This window comes from Myodes glareolus, chromosome 4, assembly GCF_982192425.1.
Source record: "Myodes glareolus chromosome 4, mMyoGla1.1, whole genome shotgun sequence".
In the NCBI taxonomy this organism is placed as follows: Eukaryota; Metazoa; Chordata; class Mammalia; order Rodentia; family Cricetidae; genus Myodes; species Myodes glareolus.
The window spans coordinates 29,836,612-29,849,363 of record NC_142029.1 but is presented as its reverse complement, the minus strand read 5'-3'; the positions used below and the strand labels follow the sequence as shown (position 1 = coordinate 29,849,363).

Below are 12,752 nucleotides of genomic sequence, written 5' to 3'. Positions count from 1 at the left end.
ACTTATTCTCCAAGGCACAAAACAAACACTAAGCTCTGGGAACACAGCGAACACCCCCATTTGTTGTCCCAAGCAGGGGACACACAAAGCAGGGCTCCAGGTCTCAGGTTCACCCCACCAAAGGGAGAAGAGGACAGGACAGACCCTGTGGGACCCCAGGCACCGAGGAGCTGACCTCCAGAAGTCAACTCCCAGACCTCATTTTCACACACTTTTCCATTGTTCTAGGGCTCAGAAAGTGCCACCGTGGGGGAAAATTCAGACAGTGATTCTCAGGTGGGGAGAATGTGCCAAGGTCTGGGCACACTGTGTCTTCAAACTCCGGGGCTGGAGATAGGGTTGACACCACATGGGCGGAGCTAGAGATGGGCTAACAGCTGGGCAAGAGCTCCTGACTCAAACATTCTCAGCTCCAGGTTGAGGAATCCCAGGCCTCTCTGTTGGAAGGGAAGACCTAGTGATGTCCTTGAGACTGTGTATTCAGTGACCCCAGGAACAGGGCTCCCTCTCCCCTCTCAGCTAAGGCTGACAACCTGTGGCACACCCTCAGGTGGATGGCTTGCTAGAAACGTGGATCTGGAAGCTAGTAGGCGTGCTGAAGTCCCGACCCGTGAATGTGGGGGTCGTGGAGTGGATCTCCCTGGCTTACCAACACTACGCCATCGCTGTCCGCAACACCCGTGTTGTAGGCCAAGAGGTGGCTGCTCTTCTCCTATGGCTGGAGGTAAGTCCACCCGCCTGCTCCTCTGACAGCAGGGAAGGTGAGCGGGTCTCAGAGAGGTCTCCCTGCTGCCCCAGGAGACCTCAGTGTGCAGCTTACAGGTCTGAGGCCAGAGATGAGGCCTCCCTTGAGCATCTTCTCCCTCCTCCCCAGCCACCACTCCTGTTTGCACACCCCTCCATTATCCTGAAGCAGCAGTGTCCCATCCCTACCCAGGCTATCCCACGCAGCCACGGTGTGCTGGTTAGTGCACTGTCAACTTGACACAAGCTAGGGTCCTCTGGGAAGAGGAACTCAACTGAGAAAATGCCTCTGTCAGAATGGCCAGTAGATAAGCCTGTGGGACATTTTATATATCATCATCATCATTAATGATTGATGTGAAAGGCCTAACCCACTGTGGGCAGTGCCATCCCTGGGCAGGTGATCCGGAGTTGTAGAAAAAAGTAGGCTGAGCAAGGCATGAAAAGCAAGCCAGAAAAGTAGAGTTCCTCCATGGTTTCTGATTTAGTTCCTGCATCCAGGTCCCTGCCCTGACTTCCCCTCATGGTGCACTGTAATCTATAGGCTAAACTAAACCCTTTCCCCCACAAGTTGCTTTTAGTCGGTGTTTTATCACAGCAACAGAAAGCAGAGTAGGACATATGGAGAGTCTTGAATGCAGTCCACTACAAAATCGTAAAACATTATTAGAGACCAGTGGACCCCCATGGCAGAAAGAGAAAACTGACTTCCTCAAGTTATCTCTGAACACACACAAACCACACACACACACACACACACACACATTCACGTGCTCACATACAAAATGTCATAATATTTTTAAAACATTGGGAAAAGAAAACTATGAGATTTTTCTCACAATATTTAAAGTTCAAATGCACAGTTATCCACGATGAACTTTGTAAATGACAATGTCCTGTCTCCATGTCACACAAAATAAATATATCTATGCTCTTGAAACCTGTGGGTCATAGTTTGGGTGCCCCAGTGTGGCCTAAAACTATACTTCATGCGTTATGACTCAGAGAAGACAACAGTTTGGATACATCAGTCCTGAGGAATCTAAACACACTTAGAAGCCATAAAAGGTGAAGACAAGGGGATCCCTAGTTTCTGCAGGGCACCAGTGAAACTTTTCAGCTGAAGCCAGGCAGGCAGGAGGCAACAGTCACCAGGATATCCCAAAGAAAGGCCACCCCATCCCCCATCCCCCAAGAGGACAGACAGTGAGGTGATTAGTCAGTTTCCCAATAGAAAGCATTGATTCACGGGCAGCTCCAAGCACGAATGGGTGCCCCGCAGAAGCAGGCCCCGTGGAAGGCTCTTGGCTTCATACCACCCCCTCCTTCAACCCTCCTGCCCTGTCTTGCAGGAATCTGTGAAGTTTCCTCCAAGTGAAGTTCACCTAATCGGCTACAGCCTGGGAGCGCATGTCTCAGGGTTCGCAGGCAGTTCTATGGATGGAAAGCACAAGATTGGAAGAATCACAGGTGACCGTGGCCGCCGGGTGCAGGGCGCACACATCTGCTTCCCTATGCTCATGGATGACTCTTAGCTCAGGAGATGACACCAAACCCTCCCCAGCAGGTCTTCTGTCAGGAATTGCTGCTCTTCCATGGGAACACAGAACAAAGGACAGCCTGTTTCCTATGACCTTTCTTCCAGTGAGCTACTCTCAAAGCTGTTCCAATGGGGTCCAAAAGAGGATTCCAATGACAGTTTAGAACAAGAAACTTCTACTGGTTTTGTTGTTTATTTGTGTTTTTGTTTTTGAGACATGTCTCATGTAGCCCAGGCTAGCCTCCAATTCTATATCTAACCTGACACTCCTGCCTCCAATGTATATAAATGCCTTGCCTTGCTAGAAGCTTTGCTAGAGGGGTCAAAATTCCTCAAAGTTTGAACTTAAATATTGCAAGCAAATTTGAGGATTGGAATTTGTTGGGATCCCCAGAGTGTGTATAAATGCCAAATGGGTGTGGATTATCACACCCATAATTCCAGCCGTGAAAGGCAAAGACAGGGAGGGGAGCCCCATGACAAACAGCATAGCCCTGTGAGCGCAGACTTGGATAGAGACCCTGCTTCATTGAATATGGTGAAAGAACAATTAAGGATGACTCCTGACATCAATCTCCGGGTGTCACATGCACACCTTCCTACCTGCAACCATGCGCACACACACACACACACACACACACACACACACTGGAAAAAGAAAAAAACAAAGAATTCCACAAAGTGAGACATCATCAGGCCTGAGCCCTCAGCCTCCCATTTCAGCAGGCCTTGTCACATCCCAGCATTTACAACCAGGCCACCCACACAGGGGACAGCAGCAGGGCTCCTTATGCTCTAGTCATCTGGCTGTCAGTCTAAAGAAAGAAATATGGATGGCACCAAGGCCGCAGGTGGGGCTGGAAAGCAGGGGACCTAACAGCTCACTGTCAATTCCTCCCTTGGCTGCAGCCAACGATGGCAGCCAGGGCTGAGACCTGGCACCAGAGGGTCCTTCAGACAAATCCGAGTAAGAGGGTCCGTGGTGCATAGGTACTCTCCCCAAGCAGTCGTCCAGGGGCCATTCTTGTTCCTGCAAGTGTGTCTGTCACTCGGAGCCTGGGGCTTACTAAGCCCCTACACGTTGACACTTTTCATCCCTTCCTAAGCTTGTTCTGGACCTTCCAATCAGATGACATGAGCGTAGGAAGCCAGCTTGTTCGAGGAGACGACGACACACAGGCAAACAAATTCTTCCTTTGCCCAAGGACTCAGAACTGCATATAATGAGCACCGTGGGCTGCTGCATTTTTATGCAAACAGATGCTGCAGAAACTATCAGGGGAGGCACTTAAAATTGATTTGCTTAAATAAATCAAGCATTCACTCATAACCTGATTGTTACCTCCTGATCTGCAAACCTCTTTTCCCTTAGAATAATGCCTGGCCTGGGTGATTTTCGGCACCGTAAATGCCTGTGGCTCTACAGCAATGTCAGAGTAGAAGGAAGGGTCCAGAGAAGCACCAAGCTCTTGTCTTCCTGCTCGCCCAGAAATGTGTGATATCAGAGCTGGGAGGAGAGCCTTCTGCGGCTGACCTATACCTGCCTTTGTTTTCTCACTAGGACTGGACCCCGCAGGCCCTATGTTTGAGGGCTCTTCTCCTAGCGACCGTCTTTCTCCAGATGATGCCAGTTTTGTGGATGCCATTCACACCTTCACCCGTGAGCACATGGGTCTGAGTGTGGGCATCAAACAGCCCGTTGCCCACTATGACTTCTACCCCAATGGGGGCACCTTCCAGCCCGGCTGCCACTTCCTGGAACTCTACAGACACATCGCAGAGCACGGCTTAAACGGTAAGAACGGCAAGTCAAAGCCTAGAGCCTTAGCCTGTTTCTGAGGCCTCCAGGACCATCTCAGCAAGGCTAGAGACCCTGCTATAGGGTCTCAAAGGTCTTTTGGTGGGGTAGTGGTCCCCCCAGCTACTCGCTGTGATGGTTCAGAGGGCCTGGGAGGCCATGTGGAAGAGCAGCATCAGGAGCCATCTCTTCCCACCCCTGCCCAGAGTGACACAGAAGCTGTTCAGAGAGCATTTGCCCTTGTGAGAGCTGAGTCCTGGCCCTGCCTGTTGTCCTCTCCTTTCTGGAACTTTCCATCTTTGGAGGCTTCCAGTCTCTAGGGTCACAGGAGGGCATTTGACTTCGTGTGTGTGTGTGTGTGTGTGTGTGTGTGTGTGTGTGTGTGTTCGTGTGTGTGCGTGTGTGTGTACATGGGTGTGCACTCGATCTTGTTTTTTGAGACAAGGTATCTTACTGGTTTGGTTCTCACTGATTCAGTTAGGGGAGCTGCCCCAAGCCTGTCTCTGCCGCCCCAGCATGGGGATTGCAAGCACACCACCATACTTGGCTCTTGCACTTGAGTTCTGGGGATTGAACTCAGATCCTTGTGCTTACATGGCGATCACTTTCTTCCTGACCTCTCCCCAGCCTAGGCCTGACTTCCCAATGCCCGTTCTCACTCTCCCCTAGGCCCACATGCCCCCATGCAACTTCCAGCAGCAGATCTACCTACATGTACGTTGGTAACACACACAGGATAAAAAGGAACTAAAGAGCATGCAACCGCGCCTTCCAGGCCCGTGGAAACTGCAGGCATTCCAGAGTTCTCATTGCTATGCTACCCTGATGAGAACGTGCCAGGTCACTCTGTGACAGCTGGAGACCCCCATCCTACACACTAGCTTCCCACCTCGGTCATCCAAATCCAGGCTGAGCATGCCCTGGGGATTCCATCACCACCCTCACCTCTCCAGTATCAGAAAGACCTTCGCACACCTCACTGCCTCCCCTACTGCAGTTGGCTGCATTCCCAGCTTCCGGCTACACTCCAGAGCCTTCTGGGAAGTTCCCCTTATCTGTCTTTGCATCTCCATAGCGTCACCACTCCTCCGGTCAGCCACAGGTCCCAGCTGACTCACCCACACTTTTCTCAGAGCGACAGCCCCTCCTTACAAAGCTCAGCACAGCCCCTAGGAGAGTGTTTGGTCACCACTTGCCCGGTACACACATTTTTGACCAGTCACTGCTGTTTTCTTTTCCACGCTAAACTTAAAATGGTATAGCTAATTGAATGCACCCTGCTTGCCTAACCGGGGCGGGGGGGGGGGGAGGAGGAAGAATTCTGAGTCCTTCACCTCTTTATTTAAAGTGCTTCCATTCTGGAGAATTCCCCCAACCACACCTATGCAGAAGGCAGCCTGATAACAGCTTTCCTCCCTCCCCACCCTCCTCACCCCACCGCACCCACACACACACAGGCACCACACCCAGAGCCCTGCGAACGTCTTTGAGGCTATTTTCTCATTTTTTTTTATAACAGCTGCCTCCAGGCACTGCTGGGGAGCCGTGGGGAATGGTTGAGTGGACAGTACAGTCCTCCTAACAGACACCAGCAGCAGAGCTGATGGTGACCGAGATGACCAATGTTGCATTTAGTTTTCAAACACTAAAGGAAGTGGCTCCAAGGCAAGATGCCCTGTGCCTGACCTGGCTTTAGGTATTTCTGTGTCTTCTGGTTGCTCCCTGACTTCACTTAAGAATAATTTGCTACAGATTAGATTAGAGATTGGAAGGTTTTCTTTAAAAAGGTCAGGTTTCATGTTGGGAGGATGGGCGTGTAGCTTCCAAGGCAGAGTGCCAGCAGAGCTTATAGGAAAACCTGGATTCCAGCACCTGCTCTGCACAAAACCAGGCACGGAGTAATCGCAGCACTCAGGAGACAGGAGTTCAAAGCCAGCCCACACAATACGAGACTTTGTCTTGAAAGAAAGAGGTTGATGGACCAGGAAGAAGGTTCAGTGGGTCTGGGCCTTTGCCATGAAGACTTGTTGATCTGAGTTGGATCCCCGGACCATGTAAAGGAGGAAGGGGAATGTCAGCTCCTGATAGTTGTCTTCTGACTTTAGCACATGCACACTCGCATACACTCACACACACACACACACACTCACACACTCACACACACACTCACACACACACACTCACACACTCACACACACACACAATTTAATTTTTATCTTTACTACATTTCATTTATTTTGTGTGTGTTGGGGACGCGTGTGTGTGGAGGCAACTTATAGGAGTTTTATCTTAGTTGCATTCAGGTCTTGAGGTTTGGCAGTGCGCCCCTTTCCTTAATAAGCCATCTCACTGTACCCCCAACCCACCACCACCCCAGAATGTTAAACACAAAAAATTTTGCTTTGGGGATTAGGCCCTAGACTTGGATGATCTGGCTGTGGTAAGAAAAGAGGAAGCCCGCAGCCCTATTCAAGTAACCCTCTGTCCAGACCTCAGCACTAGGTCTTTGCTAACCATGTGAGGATACCTCAGAAGTGAGCTGTGCTATCTGGATTTTATCTAGGAACAGCAGGTGCCTATAAAAACACCGTCTAATCCATGTTATCATAGCAGGGTGATCTCAGTGACTACAGAGGTCTACTTTCTTTAGCTTTCTATTGCAACAGACCCCTGTTGTCTGGGAGAACTCAGCAATCCTGCTACACACACACACACACACACACACACACACACACACACACACACCTGCCTAGGACTGAAACCATGAGTCTTTTGACTGGGGCCACTTGGGGCTCAGAGTGCTAACTGTCTTTTTGTCCTGTGTCTCAGCCATAACCCAGACCATCAAATGTGCTCATGAGCGCTCAGTGCACCTCTTCATTGACTCCTTGCGACACAGCGGGCTGCAGAGCACAGGCTTCCAGTGCAGCGACATGGACAGTTTCAGCCAGGGCCTGTGTCTAAGCTGCAAGAAGGGCCGTTGCAACACTCTGGGCTATGACATCCACAAGGATCGGCCAGGCAAGAGCAAGAAGCTCTTTCTCATCACCCGAGCTCAGGCCCCCTTCAGAGGTGAGTGTCCTACCTGAAGGTTCAGGAACTCCTTCTGGGCTGCAGTGACCAGAGAAGGAAGCCAGGAAAGAAGAGCTGTTCGCATGTGCAGAGTTGTAGGGACCAATCAACACTCGCTGCCCTGAAAATTCAATATTTCTGCTTTGTCTCACCCAGCAGTGACCCACTAGTGTTCTTGTCCACTGACAGAACCCATCTCAGGGGCTCAGGGCAGCCCAAAAGGCAACAGGTCCTTTGGAAACAATTATTTCACTTTATTTCAGTAAATTTTCTTGCTCCAGGCACATTCAGTGAGGACAGTAATCACTGTGATATGCCAGTGATATGGAGGGGACTCACCAGGACTTCCTGAAACCAGCCAAGGATAAAGCTAAGGACTGAGCCCCTAGTCTTCCAGTTCCTCTTCACTCCTTCAAACGAGCGAGGTTTCATGCATCCAAGCTAATGTCCCTCACCATGGGATCAGTGTGTCAGTGGCCACGTCATACTGCCCCGGGGAAGCTGTAGATGACACCCAGTGAGACTTAACTGGTCAACTCTGTCATCAGTATAACATTGCCCAGTAAGGATAACTATCCACTAACCCTATGTGGCTATTTAAATACTTTTTACATTTTTTATTACTTTATTATATAATATATGAAGAGGGAGTGGGAATGTGCCACGGTGCATACTTATGGACATCAGAGAACAATTTGCACAAGTCAGTTCTCTTCACCCTGTGGGTCTCAGGGATTGAACTCGGGTAGTTGGACTTGTTGACAAACACCTTTACCTCCTGAGCCACCTTCTAAACCCTCATTTAAATACTTCAGAAAAAGAAAAAAACAACAGAATGCCATGACTCATTCAAGGGTTCAAATAAATACATGGCTGCTAAATCAGACAGCACAGAAATGAAACATTCCAATCTTGCAGAACATTCTATCGATGGTGCTGGTACAAGGCCTTTAGAGCAGCCACATGACTCCCCCTTCTCCGATGGTCATGACCACGGTCATCTCTGATGTGGGTTCTCATGTAGAACCTTGAAACGACCACATTGCTCACCCCGCTGTACAGAGGAGTCACTATTCACACTATTCACACTTTCCTAGGACATGTGCTGTGCATTTTTGGTCAGGGTCTGGTGTGTCAAGCAAGATAAATATAAGGCCCTGATTATAACTTCACTAACTCGGCCCACATTCCCCTGGCTTCCGAGATATCTGATGGAGCCATCAAAGGATCTGTTTCTCTGCAAACATCCCTGCCAGAACTCGGGAAAAGCTGCTGAGTGCAACCTTGGCAGAAGAGAATCGGGAAATGGCCACCCAGTGGATCCAGGCAATTTATCAGGCGCTCCTGTCCTCACTCCATCGGGAGGAAGTGTGGCCAGCTGGGAGGCTGTTTTTAAAGGATAGGAAGGAATTTGCATTAAGTCCTGCTTAGCTAGTGATGGGCTAGTGTCACCCTCTGAGAAAACAGATGAGGTAACCGGGTGGAGGGAGAGTGGAAAGCACTCAGCTGCCTTATTATCATAGAGAAAGCGGGGAGAGGAGACAGAGACAGGCAGAAGAATGCCATAATTTATGAGATGTGTTTTGTTCAGATTTCCTATAAACACTTTGAGATCAGAGAGGTCGCACCATTTGTGAGTGTAAGCACTGTATTTAGTCGCTGTTAGCCTTTCACTTCTTACAGCTTCTGAAGTCTCTGATCCAGACCCAGACCCAGAGTGACCTCACAATCCTGACTCTTCCTCTAACAGCCTCCCCACTGCCTCTCCATTCTTCCCAGACCTCCTCTAAGTGACCAGACAAACTGTCACTTGAGGGATCTGTCTGTCTTGGGCTTTTCTCGGCTAATTCTTTGGAAAGTTCCACGACCTTCCAGGGAGAGTTCCAGAGAAACAGTGAGAAACTGAGATCAGCATAAGGCAGGTTGATTTTTAGCTATAAAGTAATGAGTGGCAACAGTGTGGAGATAAGCCACTACAAATAGGTCTTTCTGTTGGACTTCACGGCCTGGCCAATGCTGCAGAGAGGGAGCAGGAAAAGGCAACATGGAGTGATACCTTCAAGAAGGCAAGGTCGTCCATCACTTCCAGGTGCTGTGAGGAGTTCCATATCAAAGGCAGGGCATTGAGTTACGACAACAAAAACCCAAACTCTGGGCTTTGCCTCCCATGTGAAGACCGTTATGACCACCATACAGTGAAGACCCACAGTACAAGGAACTGAAAACAGGAGGTCAACCAGCATTATATTCCACATGTATGTATACACACACATGCACAAACACGTATATACATACTTATTCACAAGCATACACACATAAATGTTTATACATACCCATATACACACACACACATGTCTATGAATACACATATATACATGCGTAAATTATATAAATACATATACACATTTACATATACATATGCATACAATTCACATATATGCATGAATGAGTAGGCATACATATATACATGAATATAGTCATGCATGTGTTTACATACATATAGACATATGTATACATGTGCACAAATATACATATACACACAAATATACACACATACACAGATGAAGCAAGATATTCATATACATGTATATTCAAGTACATACACAAATATACAATATATACATATATACAAGTGCATATATGCATGCATATACACATGCATATACACACATATACACCTGCATATGCACCATTTACTTACATACATTTAGATACATGTATACACATGAATGTGAATATATGCATGCAGACACAGAGACATACATACATATATACTCAGATGCACCATACACAAATGTGTAGGTGGAGACTGCTTGTTTGTTCCCAGCCACTCAGACCTGAAATAATCACACAGAAACTGTATTAATTAAAACACTGCTTGGCCTATTAACTCAGGTTTCTTATTAACTAACCCTTACATCTTAAATTAATCCATTTCTATTATTTTGCATTTTACCATGAGGCTCGTGGTTTACTGGTAAGGTTCAGGAGTGTCTGTCTCCTCTAGCAGCAACATGGCATCTCCTTGATTCCACCTACTTCCTCCTCTATCTCTGTTTGGAATTCCTGCCTTGCTCTATTCTGCCCTGCCATAGGCCAAAGTAGCTTTATTCATTAACCAATGGTAACAAAACACATTCACAGCATACAGAGGGGAATCCCACATCACAGATGCATGCATATACATACAGACATACAAGCATTCTTGTGTATTTCCCTCTCTCCATTCTTAGGCAATCAACAACACACTGAAAAGCTCCCCACAGAGGGATAAGCATCTAGTCTCATGGCATCTGGGCATCAGGCCCTAAGTGCTGAACCCAGATATGACTGCTAGAATAAATACATACCCCACAGACACATACTTACAAAGTCCCATGACCCTCCTTCCTTCCCTTGCCCTGCTCTGGGCCAATGAATTGCAGGCCCATGGGCTGTCTCCTGCCTCAACATCAGGACCACACAATCCTTGGACCCTTAATCCTGCAACTGTCAGCTTCCTGAAGTATAGGAACAAGTCCTTGGCACTTCAGAAAAGCACTGGAGAGTTCATTCCTACAGCTTGGTGAGACAAAATCCACACCCAGAGGAACAAAAGCCTTTTGTGATGTTTGCAGAGAGGTCATAAGACTTCCAGACCCAGTAACAGTTCCCAGAGAAAAAAAAGGACAGGAAACAAAACATTTTCTTTCCACAAATTCTATACCTTGTGTTCACCATGGCCACTCTGAGGAGAAAAATTTGGGATGTTGTTTGCTTTAATAAATGACACTAGCAGAGTGTCACAGTGAATGAGAATCCAGAACTTTCCACAGTGTGGACTCACCCAGGTCTCTGCTCTGGAGGGAGTCGCCTCATCGCATTCCAGGTCAGCAGACTCCTCCAGGCCTTTTATCTGGAAATTGTTTCTGTGTCAGAACACAGGCTTATCCGGACTCTTTGAAGTCACAGGGTAATTTTTTTTTTTGGCTAAATCATTTATTAGCAGCCCAGTTAAACACATCACAAGGTGAGCAAGCAAAGCAGTCATGCTTTCCCCCAGAAGCTTTGTAACTCTATGAGCGTCTAAGAAAAACATTTATACACATTCAAGTAAGAACCAATAACCAGGCTTTGGCTAAGGAACTGAACCTAGAGTCTTGCATATGCTAGATGAGCCCTCTCCCTACTGAGCCATAACCATACCTAAAAGACTTTTTCATGTTGAATTCGTTTTACTTCAAGATCTCTCACAAAAGGTGGCTGCATTCAAACTGGGACAAAGTAGAGTCCCAGTTCAGACACAGGGTCTCCAGGAATACGTTCTGAATATTGGTGGTCCCAGCATCATGAAGAAGATGCCCATCACCCCACTCCCCACCCCACCCCCACAGCCAGGTCTTCTATGAGCTCCCCAGGGAATGGCTCCCTCAGCCTCATTTCACACAGGCCTTTTGTGATCATTTCATTTATTATGTTCATTTAACTGTTTGGGATTATTAAATAGAACCTCGCTGTGTAGCCCGAGCTGGAATTACAACCGTCTGCCACCACACCTGGCTTTCTGCATTTGCACACCTGAACAAGCAGCTGCCTCCTGGCACATAGGCAGTTCTCCCTTGTAGGTTGTGGGAGCTCCAGGGGCCTTGATAATCAGATCCAACCACACAGCCCCCAGGACCTTAAAACCACAACCTCCCTGATGTGGAAATCCATCTCCTCCCATAGAGCACTTAGGAAAAGAGGAGAGAAAAAGCACATATCCAGTTTAGGGACAAGAAACTCCCTCCCCGCCAGTGATAGCTGGACCCTGGGCTACTTCGGTGTCAGGCACTTGCCATTGATTTCAAAGGCACACACCACTTGCAGGATACCAACATTAGAGGACATGAGAAGGGTCTTTTGCAACCAGACACCAGGTCTGCAGTTCTGTCCCACTTTTCACCATCTAGATAACTAGATATCTAACCCTTGGTGCCCTTATCTGAAATTCATCAGGACCACCAGAATCTATCTGTGTAGGGTTCAGCTGAGAAACAGGACCCCACTGTCTGGCCTGGGTGTATGGAAGAAGGACAGTGGAACCCTATAGAGGTGGGTGATGGAAAGGGAGTTGGCAAGGACTGTGGCATCACCTGACTGTGACATCAGAAGAGGGTGAGCGGAGGAAAGAATAGACCTTCAGGGATTCTGGGAGAGCTGGGAGGAGGGGCTGCTGCTTCTAACTATGAAGGTGAAGCTGCTGCAGAGGCAGCTCCAGAGCATACAGGAACAGAGGAAAGTCCCTGGGTTCCCCCCACACACACACCAGCACCTCCCTAGTGCCCAAGCCTACCCAAAAGCTAACAAGCAAGAGAACATGCAGATACAGTCAAAGTCACATCCCAGACCCAGAGGTAGGCAGACAAGGGCAAAGAGTGGATGGAACCGCAGCAAAGAGAGCCAGCATGCTGCCAGTATTTAACTTCACTAAGAGAACCAAAGACGAGGGTTGAGGGTGTGACTGAGTTGGCAGAGAGCTTGCCCAGCATGGATAAATCTCTGAGTTCAATTCCCTGCACTGCACAAGCTTGATGTGGTGGTGCACGCCTGTAATCCCAGGACTTGGGAGGTAGAGGT

General features: G+C 48.2%; 1 protein-coding gene across 2 annotated transcripts in view; it reads left to right on the top strand.

Moving 5' to 3' along the window:
* The window catches only part of Lipc (lipase C, hepatic type), a 138,472-nt gene that overhangs the window by 115,744 nt on the left and 9,976 nt on the right, over positions 1-12,752 (top strand). Inside the window, exons 4-8 of one of the 2 annotated variants that reach the window (XM_048424113.3) lie at positions 229-276; positions 551-724; positions 2,097-2,214; positions 3,846-4,079; positions 6,912-7,154. In XM_048424113.3, the coding sequence (XP_048280070.3) occupies positions 229-276; positions 551-724; positions 2,097-2,214; positions 3,846-4,079; positions 6,912-7,154 (817 nt within the window). The remainder of the gene's footprint in view (positions 1-228; positions 277-550; positions 725-2,096; positions 2,215-3,845; positions 4,080-6,911; positions 7,155-12,752) is intronic. The other variant, XM_048424115.3, reaches the window with a different exon arrangement.